Source organism: Thalassophryne amazonica, chromosome 19, assembly GCF_902500255.1.
Source record: "Thalassophryne amazonica chromosome 19, fThaAma1.1, whole genome shotgun sequence".
Lineage (NCBI taxonomy): Eukaryota > Metazoa > Chordata > Actinopteri > Batrachoidiformes > Batrachoididae > Thalassophryne > Thalassophryne amazonica.
Window position 1 is genome coordinate 15,713,532 of NC_047121.1, and position 18,612 is coordinate 15,732,143.

Consider the following 18,612-nt stretch of genomic DNA (forward strand, 5'->3'; position numbering starts at 1 on the left):
ATATGGATTTGAATCATGTGTGATTGTGTCAGACAAGTTTGAACCCTCGTGCGCATGCGAGAGTTTTTTCACACCTGTCGGTTGCGTCAGACGCCTGCCCACATTTCTTTTTCCTTGAAAGTTGATCACCAGCAGTCACTGTTGATCATCGTGTCGTACTATTAGAATGGTTCTTCCAACCCAACCCACAGACTGCACACCAAGGACCCACACTGTACAAAGGCTATAGAACAGTTTATTAAATTTAGACTTGTAAGAAGTCATGATATTCCAATGCTCTCCATCATATGAAGCGCATTCATAATAACACCAACCCAAAATGGATTGATCACGGCATCAACCATAAATAAAGCAAATACACATATTTACAATTCAACTTGGACAGAATTTGTGCATGAGGACACACAAGTACAGGAAGAGGCTTCAGACACTGGACAGGAGTCTGAATTTTCAATCAAACCATTTTCAGGAAATTTGTTTGGCAGTGAGGTCAGAAGGAAGATTAGCACAACTTAATTACAATTTCTTAAGTGTAAAAGCAGAAAATCTCTACAGCTGCATCAAAGCATGGCCTATTTTACATAATGCTATTTTATGTCTTAATGCTTACAAAAATGTCAAGCTATTTACCATCTGCTCTGAGGTGTTTGACAAGTTCCTTCTTTCTTGCTGAAAATCATCTACACGCTGTGTAGGTTACACTTCACTGTGGAATTCTATCTACAAAAGCGGAAAAAATAATTACAACTCCCGTCAGTTTAATGGTTAAGATTTGCACCTAAAAAGTTGAAATCCCTACAAAAATATGAAAGCTCGTGACTTAAAAAAAGTACTCTTTATAAAAGATTTGAGGTACAGTACATAATATCCTTCACAAAGCATAGTCAGTCTAATTTTGTTGCACGAGTTGCCACATTCACCTGTTAAATTAATATTTCATTGAGAAACAAAAAATTCAGTTTCTATCTTTATCCTGCTGTGGGTGCTGTCATTTAATTAACTGAAGAGAAAACTGCTTATTTTTCACTGATTCATCCTCAGTTGGCTGAGCAGATGGATTAACAAACATCAGGTTGACATTCTCAATGAAACAGCTAAGACTTCACAGTCATAATAACAAAAAATACCCCTGGAGAATAATCCAAAAATGCTTTCATTAAAAAAATAATAGAAAAGTACAATCATTGAAAACACATTACAATTAGCAGTTTGTGTGTCGTTAGAAACAGGTCATGTGATTCTCCCAAGATGTGTAAAGCCCGAGAACCACATGGTGCTTATCACATGACCAACATCAGGTCCCCGTCCATCCACAAAATGTAGAGGGGTCAAAACAATACCGCCCTCTTAACTAAATGCTTTATTTCCTGCAATGCGGGAACACTTCATCTGAAAAATAATCCTTTATGTTGTTGTGCATCATTGAGAACACCAGCTGGGGGGCTTAGAAAATATCAGAGGAAAGTCAGTTACAGAAAGCTTTTTTTTTTCTTTTGGTAAGACCACATTTTTGGATTGCAGGAGGAAACCAAAATGCCCCGAGGAAACCCACACAGACACGGGGAGAACATGCAAATTCTACACAGAAGGAACAGGCGGGAAGTGACACCGGGACCTTCTTGCTTTGAGGCAACATTGTAGTTACAGAAATTTAACTGTCAAAAGATGCTCTCATCTGGTGCTTAAAGCATGACAAACGCTCTCCCACGCGGCACAACTAACATATGAAAGCAAACACTGAGAAGAATTTCCAACATATAAAGTCTGTAGTGTTAAGAGGTGACCGCCATCACTGGCGGCCACACTGCAACATTCAGCTGTCCGTTAATGGCGGCAACGGTCTCTTTGTTCCTCCTCCCATAATATTAATCATACTACCATTCAGTCCTCGTGAAGAAGCCATTTACAAAGCAAAGGCGCGTTACAATATGTACACTATTTATCGGAATCCATTTGCCACATTTCCAAAGAACAGATATAAACAGAGGTTTCCACTTCAGTTATTTACATAAAGAAAAAATAAAAAAAGAGGTGGTGAAAGTTACTGAGCACTTCAGAGTCGCTGTGTAAATGTACACATTGGAAAACTGGATTTTAGACAAATCTAAGACATGCAAAGAGGATAAGAGCCGGAGGTTCAGCATTCATTCAGAGAGGACTGCAGCCCCCTTCTAAAGGCAAACCATGTCTTATGACCTGGAGTCACCAACTCTTCTCTCTGCAGTACATAACCTCTCAATTACAAAACACATCAGTGGGAAAAAGATGGTCTTTTTGGTCTCCCAAAATCAGCAAAAGTGAGTGCTAAAACACCCGTTTTTGATCAAGTACCAAAGGCCCTTTTGGGTCGTCCCTGTGGTTCTGATACCCGAGGTGTAGAGTGAGTGAACACTGGCTGAATGATGGGCGTAAATGGTCTGTGCCGTGAGCAGATCACGATTAAAATCTTTTGAAATACTTCTTTGCCCTTCAGTCAGTTACTAATCATCTTTGAGTACCAGCTGCTGCGTCAGACTGAAGAGGGCACCAAAGATTTTCTACACGCACAGGCAGACAATTCAAAGTCAATTATGAGTAATGGTATCTAGCTACAACCTTACTGTACAGGGAGCTCACTTGTTGCAGTAAATTCTGCCAGCCAACAATTATTTGAATTATTATACAACTATAGATTCAAGTCTGGCCCAGAACATTATAGATTGACTGTTGCTTTTAAAACATTGTCACTTGTGCGATTAAAATGGAGGATTCGGAGAGCACAATGATGCACGAAGATGAAACAACGTGAACTTGACAAGTAAGTGTGCAAGACTTCAAGTCGCTGTTCTAATGCCACCAGCACAAGTCCCAGTACATTTGTGGTACACGACACTGAAGATCTTGGGACGTTAAAGTGAGTCTGACTGAGGCCATGTGTGAATGCATGGAGAAGCAGGGAATGATAGGGTAACAGGTTCAAGGTAGGGTGGGGCCGAGGGGTTGGGTTGGGGTGTGACACATTGAGTCACGGGATTTCAAGTTGCAGATGTTTGGCGTGAGGGTCGGCCCATAGAAGAAGAGCTATAGGTCCGGGAACGCTGCCTTACAGCCAATCGGCAAGGCAGCTCCAGTTCCTGGAATAGGGGTGTCCCTGTGATCTCTGCCGCCTCTGGTCGTTCAGTGGGGCTCCATGACAGCATGCTACGAACCATACTGAGCTACATGGACAAAGAAAACAGAGTGCAGGGTCATGCTTCATGAACACCACTGAAAACATCTTTCATTCCTCTGACTGGCTTGTCTTGACGGTTCTATAATTAATACAATAAAATACAAATATTAAATATCAACATTATGATACAAACAGCTCAAGAACAGAGAAACATAAAAACACACAGAGTGCTGTGGAAAAGTCTGCAATACACAGGCATGTCTGTATTTATTTACTTGTGAAGGGACAGTGTAAGTTCATGTACATCAACATACAGTGACGTAACAAGACAGATTATAGCGGCTAATTTCCATCTGTTGTCCCTGGTAGATGTTCCACAGCAAGTTTTTGATTGTGGGAGGAAATTGGAGTGCACAGAGGAAACCCACACAGACACGGGGAGAACATGGAATGGAAGCGATCCCACAATCTTCATGCTGTGAGACATCAGTGCTAACCACGAAGCCACTGTGACATAAATGTAGTTTATGACTCCCCCCGCCCAATAGTACATCAGCAAATGACCAAATGTGAAGTTAACAGTTTTGTGTTGTAATAAAGAAAATCTGTATATCAAAATAAATAACAGACTTTTTCATATTAACATAAGGCTAAGTACTTTGTACTGTAGGTTTTTAGCCAAATAAATGATTCTATAAAGACAACAAACAGGAGATAATAACACTAGTCAAAAAAAAAAAATAAATAAAAATCTTGCATGGACGGTGAGAACTGATTTAGGGTAATTTTTGGGTGCCGGATCTGAATCTGGGTTCAGATTTCCATTATCACATAACTTTTTTTGCAATCTCCATGTTCCGTATTGATAGATTACGCAAAAGCTGCTCATTCACTCGTGAGTTTGACACCATTAATCACGCAAAAAGCAGCTTTAAAAGCATAGTTTTTAAACCAGGTTTATGAAATGTAAACAAGAGGCATAATATTGTTTATGGCACAGAAGAGGTGTGCAAGGCTGCAGCTTTTGCTTCAATGCTTGATAGGAGAAATATGTTTTCATATCACAAAATTTTGATATGACTGGCAAAAACTAACACCAGATTTGGATCCAGCACCCCCAAATTACCCAAAATCCGCTGAAAAACTCCATGCACAAAAAATTGTGATGACCAGTGTAATCAATCAAATCAAACACAGTAACCACACAATACATTTAGTTTGTTTTGCTCAGCACTCGTTATGGCAATTTATTTTATATTTAGAAAAGGTTCAGTATTTTGCATAAACCTTTTACACCTTGCATGCAGTAGTACTGTTTTCAGCCATGTGAGTCTGTCCGCGTGTAAACAAATTAAGTCGATCCGTTTTGATCCAATTTGGACCAATAAATGATAATCAGTGAAGGACAAAATGGTCTGATTTTGGGGGAAAAAAACTGGTTAAAAGACACGTCGCACGGTTTTTAACGTCTCAGTTAGCAAGACAACATAAAAGTACTCATGAAGTCTCTCTGCACACGTGGTAATAATTAATGATCGCTGATGCATTTTATTTCTCTCACTCTAAGTGTGAGCAGATTTTAGAATGAGCAGAAATATCCCAATGACTCACAGAGGAAAACAAATCTGCTCCATCCGAAAAAACAAAGTTTCTGAGCTGCCGTTCAAAAGTGATGGTTCGGATTTACAGACAGGAGATGACACACTTCACCCCGAAATGCTAAACTTTTTCAGAGTGTCGGATTTTGGAACCTAAAGTGCGGTGATGCACTGTTTGTGTGGATGCTGGTTTACTGAAGCTGTGGACATGGGTGTGAGACATCTGCATGACACTGTTTTAACATACTGCCTGGAGACGGAGATGGATTTGTTACATTGGAAAAAGTCAGATACATACTTTCCATGAGTTAATGGACATTATTTTACGTGACACAATTGTGAGAGAGGCAGCGCTGCAGCCGGCGATCTCGCGCACGCTTCTTTGATGGGGAGTTTACATTTGTAAATAAATCCATAACACGACAGTGAATCTGGCATGTTCAGGATTTTACCCCTTTTGTGTTTTGTGGCAAGATTTTTTTTTTTTTGTTTTTTTGAAACTTTGAAAGAGTGTGAATTTGGAGTTGGAATGTGTGTATTTGTGTGTTGTGAAGCTCGCTGTGTGCGTGCGCGCACGCTGTGCAGCTGATGAGATGCTTGTTTTTCCCCCGGCAGCAGATGTATTTTTTTTTAGATTTCATTGATAACACTCAATTAATTGTGCACAAAACTGATCCTCCAGTAGAGATTGTTATTGACAGGCTGCGTTTATGACTCAAGGCTGCAGGTGCACATAAACCTTTTTGGAGCCGCAGCTTTTGCTGTGATTGTATCAAAATGATCATTTTTCACTTAAAAACAAGTCATCATAACATGACATCACACTTATGTACACGTTGGAATTAATCCGTGCCTCCATTCTTAATGTTAGCAGCTACATTCCACTGAAGCACACACGCTTCTAGTAGAGACGTCACTTGTCGGTAACACCCGAGTACTCACAAGTACTTTGTTTTCGGACGTCTCTGTACCTGTTTGTTGCGAATGTGGTATACTTTGAAACCGGTCAAGGAAACACACAACGTAATCCTGGAGGATCATCGGATGGTCACTAACAGCCTAAGACTAAATCTTATTTGTTATGATTTTGGTGCGACATGTCCTTTAAAAGTCAAGGTAAAAGGCCAAAATTTGGTCGTAATGCATATATAGAGCAGTATTTACAGCAGAATGGCTATTTCAAGAAACTGGTTAAAGACATCTGTGGTTAGTATTAAACATGACTATGATGTTAATACAATCACATTTCTATTCACAGTCAAATAACCTTTGATTTGGCATGACCTTGAAAGGTCAAATTCCTTTAGAATGGCTATTTAGAGGAATTGATTAAAGATATATTCAATTACTATGGAAAACTAAGTAATACCACCTTTCTATTTGTCAAATGACATGATGTGGCCTTGAAAGTTGAAAATCAAAGTCAGAACTGTTCATCTCTTGATCAAATGTCAAGGCCACATCAAATTACATATTATAGTATCACTGAATCACAAAATTAATTTGCATGAATCAGTGTCAAACATGTAAGACGCATGCTTTACTCACCAAGTGCTTGAAGGTGTTGTTTTGAATTGTTGTAAAGGTGTAGTAAACTTTTTTAGTAGCTCTATTTTGAGGACCAAAACAATGCTTCCCTTCTTAGCCACATCCCTCCCTCTTCTGCATGGAGCAGAAGGAATGTACAGCACTGCACCTCCACCAAGATTCAACAATCAATGAGTGTTTGGAGCCACTAGGTGGCACCAAAGGTCCACTCACCATTTGCACATTGTTTTTGGCGAAAACCTCTGGGAAGCTGAGATCTCTCACCTCTGTGAGCGTCTGGAAGACAGAATAGAAACACCTTACTGTGGCTGTGATTAGAGCTAATGAGGCCCTTTGTGACAGAGACAAAGAATTCTGAATCACTGCAAAAAACATCTAAGAAAAATTGCTGTTTAAAATGAAAACAATGACCACCAACTAGAAAATAGCAGCAATATACATGATATTATCATGAGTCAAAATAGAAGTCAAACTGAAAAAATATACAGAGAGCAGTACATCCATAAAACATCGCTTCCCTCCAGGTTCAACAATATGCAGCAGCAGACGCTTTTACTGAAGAAACATACCTTTTCGAAATTTTTTAGATCTTCACATTTGTTGCACATCGCTGAATTCAATCATTTCTGTTTAATAATTTTATATGGACAGATGAGTTCAGCTCTGCATCAAAGTTTTTAAACCCACGTGCAGTTGACTGTAGGTTAATTTTTGCAAATGTTTATTGTTGTCATTAAGACTCCTCAACTTTGAAGTGGCAAGAGTGGAAGTTCACATGAAATTCTAATTATATTTTAAATTATGTTTTAAGAGTGTGATTGAGGTGTACCAACTCAGCCACTGGGGATACACAAACCAGTAACATGAGGGTTGTGTTCGGAAGGCCATCTGGTAAAAATTCTGTGCCAAACCAAAGATTATGAGGAATGCAGGTGAGAGGAACACAAGTGATGAAATGGGTAGAGATCATCATGGCAATTAAGTGCCCTCATGTGTCCAAGCAATGTTCGTCCACACTCTGGCAGATAAGATCAAATCTTGACAATTTAGTATTTATAGCATGCACTGAAATTAGGTGGGGGACTAAATTCTGACCCATATGACTTTGACCTCGACAGTAAAATTCTACATTATAAACAAATCCATAAATACATAAAAAATACTGTTAATCTATATTATAATAGCCAAGTGGACTCTGCGTGTATGTATGTGTGTGTGTGTGTGTGTGTGTGTGTGTGTGTATGGCTTCGATCACGGTCAAACTGGAGAGAGCTGACATTTGTAGTTTGGTATGCTTATGTATTTTGGGTCAAGGATGAATGCTGTGATAACAGAAAGTTGACAGGACAAATATTTGTGGAGGAATTAGCGATATTAGCTAACAAGCGTGAACAATGTATGTTGTGCTGCAAAGCACCATGGAATTTTGGGGTTTTAAGTGTTATTATGATTCATGTTACAACCCCAATTCCAATTAAGTTGGGACACTGTGTGAAATGTAAATAATAAAAAAAAAAGAATACAATGATTTACAAATCCTCTTCAACCTATATTCAATTGAATACAGTACAAAGACAAGATATTTAATGTTCAAACTGATAAACTTTATTGTTTTTGTGCAAATATTTGCTCATTTTGAAATGAATGCCTGCAACACGTTTCAAAAAAGTTGGGACAGTGGTATGTTTACCACAGTGTTACGTCACCTTTCCTTTCCTTCAATTGAATATAGGTTGAAGAGAATTTACAAATCATTGTATTTTGTTTTTATATATACACAACGTCCCAACTTCATTGGAATTGGGGTTGTACTATGTCAGTTACTTAACTGTCATATTGCCATTACCATGAGTGAAAAGTGCAGTGCATTTGATGTCTTCGCCCCATCTCTGTTTGTGGGTGTGTCACATTAAAAGCACCTGCTTGCAGCAGAATGCAGAAAAGACAAAGCGCTCTGTGCATGGATGCATATAAGTTTGATTACAGACAAACTATGGAGAGCTGACATTTTCCATTTGGTATGCTTATATATTTTGGGTCAAGAATGAATGCTGCCAAGACAGAACATTGATAGAATTAATATTTTTGGAGAAACTATGGATATTAGCTAACAACACTGAACAATGTTATACACTGTATTCTAGACTCACACGCCATTCCAGCAGGGGGCGGTAAATTGTCTATATATTAAAAGCATGTATGGTTGCATGCTTTTATTTAATAGTATTTAGTATAACTTTAATCACGGACAAACTCACATTTGCTGTTTGGTATGTTTATGTATTTTGCATCAGGAATACACGCTGCCAAAATGGAACAATGTTTATGGAGAAACTACAGATATTAGCAAACAACACTGAACAATGGACATTGGTAATTACATTCTGGACTCACACGCCAATCCAGCAAGGGGCAGTAAATCATCTATAAGAAGTGTGCGTGATGTTATTTAATAACTTCAATGTAAGTAGTAGTACATAATATAATTGTAAATGCATTAAAAATGCATGGATAACACAAGAAAGTGAAAAAAACTGTTTCCACTGATGGTCTATTTAAAAATCAAATGACAAAATAGAACTAATAATAAAAAAATAATAATAATGATAGTATGTATGTGACAACAAGAACCTAAATAATTTCTAAATACATTAAGACAGGAAATTAACATAAAAAATTACAATGTTAACAGGAAATAAAAGGGTCTGAGTTATTCTAAAAACTGTTGAGGTCTAAGGTTCTAAAAACATTCTGGACTCACACCATTCCAACTCATTATACCAACTTTACATAATGTCAGCTACCTATTTTATAAACATTACCCAATCTTGAGCATGTGGATCCCCACAGGCAATGTGCTAGTATACCTTAATAGTCAAACATTTGCCCATTTTACAAGCAATGTTGAAGGAGAAATTGAAGTAAAACTGATTCCCACTCCGAATCCATGTTTTTGCTGGGTGTTGACTCACCCTCACTCTCTCCATCTGAGTCCTGAAGGGATAGAGCAACTCAAACAGGATCAGACCCAGAGAGTAAATATCCACTTTGTGAGAATATGAGTTTCCAGAGAGCTGTCAGGACAAAGAGGAAATGGTGGAATTATAATTTTGACATTTGCAGCCTTTAAATATTAGTTCATAATAATAATAATAATAATAATAAGAAGAAGAAGATAGTTCCTTCAAGAGCCAGTGAGTCACATACTGCAATGCCAGTTCATATAGAACTGCTCAGTTGCAAAATAAACACACTTCAGACAAAAAAAAAAAAAAAAAAAAAAGAGAGAGAGAGAAAAAAATTTTTTTATTTTGGCCAAACCATCCTAACCTGTTCTGGGCTCATGTACAGTTTTGTGCCGACTTGACCCGTGTGCCGGGTAAGGAGTGGTGCTGGTGTCAGAGCACTTGGCTCATCTTCATCCTCCTCCTGGTCCATGGCCGTCACCAGGCCAAAGTCTCCCACCTTCACCACATCATCCAAGGTGAAAAAGATGTTCGATGGCTGGAGAACAGATTATATAAATCTTAAAAACACAGCAATACTAAGTCATTAGCCTTTTGTGTCACCTTACACAGCTTGTCAGGTATCCTCAAGTACTGCAACACTTGGCATTTCACACATTTTAATTTGTTTATGCCATTTCAAATCCAAAAAAGAAGTTCTTAAATCTTCCTGAAACTCAAACTGAAAGCAAATCTCTACAACTTGATATAAATGAATTAAAAAGTATAAAAGCCAAGATGATGTGTTGCTTTTGTATAATACATGTAAATAACACGTTTTATTGCCAGTTTTCTTCAGACAAGTCAGGGGATGGATACATGAAGATTTTCAAGTCACCGAATATGTCTTGGACTTTATTTACATCAATTACGAAGAAATACAAACAGTATGGCACTCTGGTAAAGCTGTATGAGGTAGATAGCTCTCAAAATCTGAGTGACTGTGCAAGAAGGAGAAGAGTGAGGAAAGCCACCAAGACACCCAGACAACCCAGAAGATGGTGATTGGAGAAATTGTGCATAGTGCATGTTTAGCATTTTGTATCCCTAGTTATAGTGGAGCAGATAACTAACAAATGTTCATTTCTGGAAACAAGCACCAAAACTGGCACACATTCTCCTTAGACATTAATCTTTTAAAAAAACTGAGTATCCACTTGAATTTTCAATAGGCGACCAGGTAAGGGTCAACTGAAGAATTACGAAGTCTGTCAATAAAGTAACGGCCCTTTTTATTTTTTTCAAAAACTATATGGATTTCATTCATATGTTTTTACGTCAGACATGCTTGAACCCTCGTGCACATGTGTGAGTTTTTCCACGCCTCTTTCCACATGTCTATCTCGGCTTTCAATGCTTACCAGTCCAGTAAGTATCAGAGAAATTGTGGAGAGCTGGACATGTCCAAACTTGTCCTCTGACACGCCAAAACGGAGGTGTTCCTTTGTCTCGCTTCCAAAGAGAATCGGTCTTTACGTGCGAAGCCTCCGCGCGGCTTTCCATGACAAAATCTGAAATCTGCCGGAAAATGGCTGATGTCCAGCTCTTGTGATAACCAGAGAAAGAGCACACGACAGTCTCGTATCCACAGAGCCATCCGTTTAGAAATGGTCCGGTGGCTTGTGCCGCGTCGTCCTTAAAGGGGTCCTTAAAGCTGTAGTAACAGTCCTTATTCTCTGTGAAGCCCGTAAAATTTTCACTGAAAGCCAGATCAATTTTTCGAATGGTTTCCAGGTGCCAGTCTCTAACAGCTTCTGAGAAAATTCTGATTGGAAAAAAGTCCTTTTCATTCCGCCATTTCCAGACAATGAAAATCTGACAAGGGGGCGGAACCACTCCTTCCCAAGGCGCGCTCACAGGCGAATGACGTAACCGACAGGTGTGGAAAAACTCACACATGCGCACGAGGGTTCAAGTATGTCTGACGTAAAAACATATGAATGAAATCCATATAGTTTTTGAAAAAAATAAAAAGACCTCGTACACAGGGGTCAAAATTTAAAAATATTCCAATCATGTTGAAAGTTATACCACATTATGTGTCTGAACATAAATATTCAGAAAAGGTATAGTTCGGACTATCTATGATTGAATGTTACGGAGTTATGGGGTAAAAACATTAAGAATGGTGACAAAGGTCAATTTCAGTTTGTTCAGGGGTCAGAAGTTAAAGTTTCTCCAATTTTGGTAAAAAAGTGGTGCAAATTATTGATTGAACTAATAGGATTAATAAATGGAATAGTACTGACTGTGTTAAATGCTTTGTCTGCAAGGTAAAGGTCAAACAATGTTGAGGTCCATTGGAATCTATGGCATGTGACATATGCTACCCTGTAACATGATAACTAAGCATGAGACATGGTGCAAACTATTTCCTTTAAGGTGTCTCCCTTAGAGATAGGGTGAGAAGCTCGGTCATCTGTGTGGAGCTTGGAGTAGAGCTGCTGCTCGCGTTGAAAGAAGCCAGCTGAGGTGGTTCGGGCATCTGGTAAGGATGCCTCCTGGGTGCCTCTCTAGGGAGGTGTTCCAGGCACGTCCATCTGGGAGGAGACCCCGGGAAAGACCCAGGACTAAGTAGAGAGATTATATCTCCACACTTGCATGGGAATGCCTCAGGATCAACCAGTCAGAGGTGGTCAATGTGGCATGGGAAAGGGAAGTCTGGGGTCCCCTGCTAGAGCTGTTGCCCCCGCGACCCGATCCTGCATAAGCGGTTGAAGATAAGATGAGATGGAAAACTCCGGCTTCAGAAAGTAAAAGTCCAACCACATATTTGTTCCATCTTCCTAATAAACCAGCTGATTGTAATTAGTTCCACTCTTCAGGCAGGTGAATGAGCTAATTATTGTGATCACTAGGTGCACAGACAGAAGCAATACATGGTAGGGCTTCTACTTTCTGAAGCCGGAGTTTTCCGGAGTTTTCCACGTCTGCATAAAACAGAGTCTCCTGCTATTTTCATCTGGAATGATTGTCTAACAGTGGCTCTAAAAACAGCAGCTTCAAAACATGAGTGCTGGAATCACAGTATGTATCATAGTGAGGCCGAACATGCAATATGGTGATATTATGAATATTCACTGTCACGAGAGAAGTGGGATTATAACAAACAATCTGAGCTGTGGAATTTAGGGGCTCAGTTTTAATGGACTCAGTTTCCAAAGACATTTTAAACTGTTTATAAACAATACCAATTCAAAAAATCTCTGGAATCCAATTTGTTGTTGGTTTGTTTGCTTGTGTGGTACGTATATAAAATGAAGTGTGATGATTAAAATAAACTCTGGTATAAAGTCTCACTAGTTTGCGATTGTTTAATTTCTAAGTTTTTTTTTTTTTAAGTCCTTTTCACGTGTTACAGAACAGTTTTTTTTTTTTTCCTGGTTTGGGTTACAATTTCAGAAATGTGTTAATAATTAGCATTTTAATAATACGCGCTTTTTCACATTTCTGTTCGATCAGTTAAACTCATTGAGAACATTAAAATTTCCAGCATAAACTTTGTCATAACTTTTCACATTCATGCAAATTTGGTATTTAACGGTTAAAAAAATGCAGCTGAGGGTTTTTTGTTTTTGTTTTGTATGAATCATGTTCAGATCTAACTGGGACCGCCTGAAGTTATTTAAACTCTAAATCAGGAGGTCAGAAGCAATATCTAGCCTGTGTGTGTTTGTTCACCTTGAGGTCCCTGTGCATGAGACCCTTGCTGTGCAGGAAGTCGACTGCTTCTGCAATTTGGAGAAAGATGTCCAGACACTGGTTGTGTTCCCTCTCCTCTGGGAGGCAGCGCTGAGCCATCCAGTCCTTCAGGTTCTCCTTCCGACAAAGCTGCATTTGGATGTACAAGTACACCTGGAGACAAGAAACTGCTGTTTAACAGATGGAACCAAGCATCTGACAACAAAGGTGAACCAGGGCTGTGCACCTGTTCACACCACAGAGTGAGTCAATAATTAACCGACCTTGGGAGAGGGCTGGGCTCGCAGGGCTGGAGTTTTAGGGATAGCCAGTGTAAGTGATGTTGGTCTTGGAGTAGAGGAGGAATTGGGTGGCACCATTTCCTGCTGTTTGGTGTGTGATGAAGATGAGCTGTTCCTGTGTGTCAGTGTGCCTGGACTGGCTGCACTAGAGTCTGTGTCAGCCTCTGCATCACGGTCACAGCCAGAGTCTTCAAACACAATGTCAAACGAGGAAGAAGTACAGTCATTGGGGCCACGAGGGGAGCACAGTTCAAAGGAGTGCGGGGTGTCCGAGGCCTCGGGGTCAGCCTGGCTGTCTCTCTCCGACATTAAGCTGTCATGGCCCAGCAGAGGGTGGAAGGACAGATTTCTGATGTCAACACCAAAACCTCCAGCCCCACTGGTGCTGCTGGACAGCAGTGCTTGATCACCCCCAAAAACCTCCAGACCATCTCTTTCAGGTCCACGAACAGGTGAGACTGAGCTGGACACTGGTACTTTAACAGAAAGCGCCTCCATGTTGTCGATGAAGCTCATTGGCCAATCGGTTGTACTGTGAGAGTAAAGAGTGGTGGTGCTAGTTAGATTGGTGTCACTAATTATATGTCTTAAATCTGTTGCACACTATACGATATGACTGCATCACATCAATGTAAAGGCATCAGTGTTTCACAGAAACGTTAATGACACATTATGATGTTTGTTCCTACCATAGCCTGCGTGTCATGGCAAAGGAGCAGGATTTAGACCCAGAATAACAGGTTGTGACTAGGGATGGGACAACTAGTCGTAATAGTCGACTACGACAAGCTAACGTCCTACTAGTTGACAATTTTTTACAACTCCCTTCATGCAATGAAGAAAGTGTGTGAGCCTTGGCAGGTGAATTAGTCAGCTCAAATGGGTAGTCTATGCCTAGTAAATGAATGCAGGTATTGTCTTCATGCTAAATACTGTTTTTTTTTTTTTGTTTCACCACGAATATTTGAAATTGGCCTAATTCATTCAATGTCAAATGTAATCGCCGAGTAGTTGATGACTACTGGTCCCTGAGTAGTCGACTAATGATTTTCATCAGCTGTCCCAACCCTAGCTGTGACCTTACGCTTGGCTGATGCGGGGATCAACTTGGGGCATCATGGACAATGCTGTATGCAAACTGGTAATCTCAGATTATAAATCCTTCCAAAGAATGCGCAGATGTTCCTTTTTCAGATGCTACCAACTGGAGTCACCACAGCAGCATCCATGTTCACATCATCAAAATTTGTTACTGAACTACAATTTTTATGATCAGTCTTTTGTAGAGGATGCACCTTATAACACTGTGGCATTTTGCCATGGGTGAATGGGCCAAGTGCTATTGCAGTTTTATCATACACACTGCAACAATGTATGATCCTGTCATGCCATAATGTGCATTCCTACTGCATTATTGTGCAGTGTGCAGCCAGCCTTACAAACAAGTAAATAAGTTTTTAATGTTGTATTGCCATCTGCCCACAGCAAACTGAGGTGAAAGAGTAAAGATTCCAGTGTGCGGTTGACTGAGACATTGCTTGCAGAGTGGAATTTTACTGTCTGGTTATGAGCTGAGCCTACATGGTGAAAGAAATGCCACATTCTGAAGAATGTAATTATTTCCTTACCAGAGGAGTTATTTCCTTAATATGAGTAAACGTCCTGGGCAACACGAACCTGGCAGAGTCATTATCACGCTGGCTAACAGGGATTAAGATTCCTGGCTCACCTGGTGTCTTTCAGCCACCTCTGGTCCATCTCCTCCTGCCAGCCGATGGGTGGACTCTCCTGCCAGGCATTGAAGTAGCGGATAATTCCCGGGTGCTCTAGTTTGGCCAGCGCTTTGACCTCTCGCATCACCTTCTCACGGGCAAGCTCCCTGAATACAAACAGAATTCATTTCACCTTCACAGCAAATATTTTGAGCTTGACAGTTATTTTTCAGCACTGTGACCTAAGGATCTAATGGTCTGGATACATAATTACAGTGAAATTTGAGTAAGCACACACCAGTTAGTCTGTATGCTACACAAGCCAGTGCTTGCAAAGAAACACTGGATAGAATAAATGACAGGGATGCAAACAAAATTGGTAGAGTTGTTGCAGGACATTAAATTTGTTTTAACTAGCAAATATAAACAACTTTTATTTTATGAAATGCTGTCACAAAGCAAAAGGGTAGGACTAAAATGTCAATTATGTGTGTTTAATGTACTACAGTTACATCAGACTGAAGACATAAAGGACAATTTAATAGCCTTCAGCAAGGAAGCCTGTGGTGTGACCAGCCAGAAGACATGCCTGTTGGGCAGCCGAATTCGTTTGATGGCATAGTTGCAGTCATCCACTTTGTTGCGGGCTTCAAACACAACGCCAAAACCCCCACGGCCAAGACACTGCACGGGCTCAAAGTCGGTGAGATACCTGAGGAGAGACATAATGCCAACAAAAATCAGACTGCTTCTCTATCAAAAGGGAAGGTGTAATGACCCCCATCCCTTACAGTTCCAAAGAACATGGATAACAAAATTGGAAAGTTATAAAAAAATTATTTGCAGAAAACAGCTGCTATCAAATAACTGTGCTGGCCGTGTCTCCTGAATTAATTTTTTAGATTGCTGCACCAATAATTAAATAGGTGAGAGAAGGTCGAGCAGGTAACAAAATAAATATTTAGGGGTTCACTTGGATTGTCAGTTACAGAGGGCTCATCATGTGAAGAATGTGCATTTTCGAATCAGCTAGCTTTTGCACTTTTTATGAAGGCTCAAGGTCCATGGGGTGGATTAAAGTATCATGCTATTATTTCATAGGGCAACTACCAAATCCATTATTCATCATGACGTTACTACACGGTTTGGTAACCTGTCTGTCAAACCCGGATCACAAAGCCAAAATCTGATCAAAAGGGCTGGAAAAATAATTGGAATGTTGTCTTTCCATCTTCTCTCCAGGAGACAGTAATGAAGCAAGGCCTGAAAATCACAAGTGATACGAACCACATCCTTTAAAAATAGTATGAGTAGATGCCTTCAGGCAGAAGATACAGGGTACCAAACATGTAGAAATGGTCTATCAATCAAACTAACTGACTATCAATTTAACTACTGAATAGTAACTGGTGAATTTGTGAATGTTGTTGTGCTCCTGTACTTGTGCAATACTCAGTGTTTACAAAATCGTGAGGGGGTATGTGCAATATTTTTTAACGTAATGATCATTTTATGTTGTGTGTGGGGTTTTTTATGGAGTGTATGTGTAATATCTGTGACGCCTGTGTTTTTTTTCCCTCTTGAATGTCCAATACAAGTTTCACCTGAAATAACTGCATTTAAACTAAAATAGTAAAATATTTTAACATATTAAATCTATACATTATTACTTGCTTGAATACTATAATGATAATAATAACAATAATAGCCCTGCGACAGACTGGCGTTCTGTCTGGGGTGTACCCAGCCTCACACACTATGCCTGCTGGGATAGTGATGCTGCAAGTGATGTTGAGGCTTCAAGGTTATTTTGATTTGGAAACAAAACAGCTGATTTATTAAATCATGCTGTGCTCATGTCTGCCATCGCCGCTGTATCCTAGTAAGGCAGAACTGGAAGACCAGTGGTCACCATGGTAACAGTGCCGATTCTGATGCTACACCTCAAAGAGTGAGCCTCACATGTGACTTTGAAGTATAAGGTTGGCAGGTCCAGGCATAGTAGTATATTTACGTGAAGCTCTCTTAAGTCATGATGACAAAATATTTAACACAGATATACAACATATTCTGCCTCAACTTCAGTGTGTGAATGACATACCTGGAAACATATTCACTGGGACGAGTCTCCATGGCAACTGGCTCTTTACATTCAACAACTTCAAGGTCAAACTTGCTGTCTGTCTGACATTGTGTCTCAGATTCTTTTCGTTGCTTTGAAAGAAAGGACAAAAGGATATTAAAAGAAAAAAAAAAACAAAAAAACATCAACCAGCCAATTATCAATGATGCTGAGGTAAAATTTGTGAGCTTAGTTAATATGTATGTCTTAACTACTGTGTGGCTTTTTAAAGTAAGCTCTATTAGACATAGGGCAACAGAAAATGTCAAGCTTTATTAAAAAAACAAAACAAAAAAACATTAAGCCAGTCATTTAGATGCATTCATATCTGTGTGCAGTGGTTTGAGATTCCTGTTAACAAAAAAAAAATAAATAAAATAATAATCTGCATGTTAGATCCAGACACACGTGTCTAATGATATGACAAGTGATTATGAATGTTAGATAAGTGTAAAGCCCTACTCAGACAGTATTATCTTCCCATAGGGAGGAAGTGTAGTCCAATTATTTCCATAATTTATAAGTGATTCTAGCCCCATCCTAATGGGCCATTTCAGTCATTTTTGCAGACTCTGCATTCCTGTGCCAGGAAAGATTCTGGCACCTTCTACCTTCTGTAAAATGATTCCTAGAAAATAATTCAGACTGTATCAATCCTGTGTGAATAGACACGTCAGTAAATATTCCATCATATTCCAAAAAAAGGAGCTTTCTGCATTTTATCACAACTATGGAGGTTCTTGAAGAATCACTGAGAAGACAAACAGCCCAGCAACTGCAGCGATGGAACATTCACACTTAAGTTTTATGGAGAATTTCTGTATCAGTCTGTTTGTACATTATGAAATTGTTTGATCATGTTCATGTTGGTAACTCTGCGTTCCATCACTGTGTACATACGCACACAAATTGAACAAATAAAGTGTCATTACATACAAAACTAATGGGATGGGACATGAATGAGAGGTCTTGGGGTTGCCTATTGCTTTGGCAAATCCACAGAGAGCACACCTCTGCACAGAGTGCAAACAGCAAACAACAACACACAAAAACCCCATGAAGTCAATATAAATTAAAAAGATGAGAGAGTGACTGCAGAGAAAGAACTATTCTGGCACAGAGCCAATAAAAAGAAGAAAAAAAAGAGAAGCCTGGCAATTTCATTTTCTTTGAGAGATGAGAGCGGTGCGTCACACCTGTTTATGAAGTAGCTACTCCTATTCCCGTCATTAAAACCAAAATTTATTATCCTAGATGAATCGTCCATAAATATTAAATATACTCACACTCACTCATCTTCAACCGTTTACTCCAATAGGGCACCGCCGTCTCGTTTGAACCATGTGCGATATCTCAGGATTTCACCACTTATGGGGAGAGCCAGCCCCATTGTGCAATATATACAGAGCATAACTTCACACGGAAAAACAGTGTACTGTTTTGTTTTCGGCTACAATTACCGAAGCAGTCGCGAAAAGTGTTTTTTTGTTTTT

At 39.5% G+C, this 18,612-nt stretch overlaps 1 protein-coding gene across 1 annotated transcript in view; it reads right to left on the reverse strand.

The window, feature by feature from the left end:
* Positions 1-218: 218 nt before the first annotated feature.
* The window catches only part of eif2ak3 (eukaryotic translation initiation factor 2-alpha kinase 3), a 71,658-nt gene continuing 53,264 nt past the window's right edge, over positions 219-18,612 (reverse strand). Inside the window, exons 10-18 of the mRNA XM_034195365.1 lie at positions 17,099-17,211; positions 15,587-15,709; positions 15,015-15,164; positions 13,268-13,817; positions 12,984-13,157; positions 9,628-9,801; positions 9,270-9,371; positions 6,511-6,573; positions 219-3,197 (exon numbers count right to left, since the gene is read on the reverse strand). Coding sequence (XP_034051256.1) covers positions 3,015-3,197; positions 6,511-6,573; positions 9,270-9,371; positions 9,628-9,801; positions 12,984-13,157; positions 13,268-13,817; positions 15,015-15,164; positions 15,587-15,709; positions 17,099-17,211 — 1,632 coding nt within the window. The 3' untranslated portion in view covers positions 219-3,014. The remainder of the gene's footprint in view (positions 3,198-6,510; positions 6,574-9,269; positions 9,372-9,627; positions 9,802-12,983; positions 13,158-13,267; positions 13,818-15,014; positions 15,165-15,586; positions 15,710-17,098; positions 17,212-18,612) is intronic.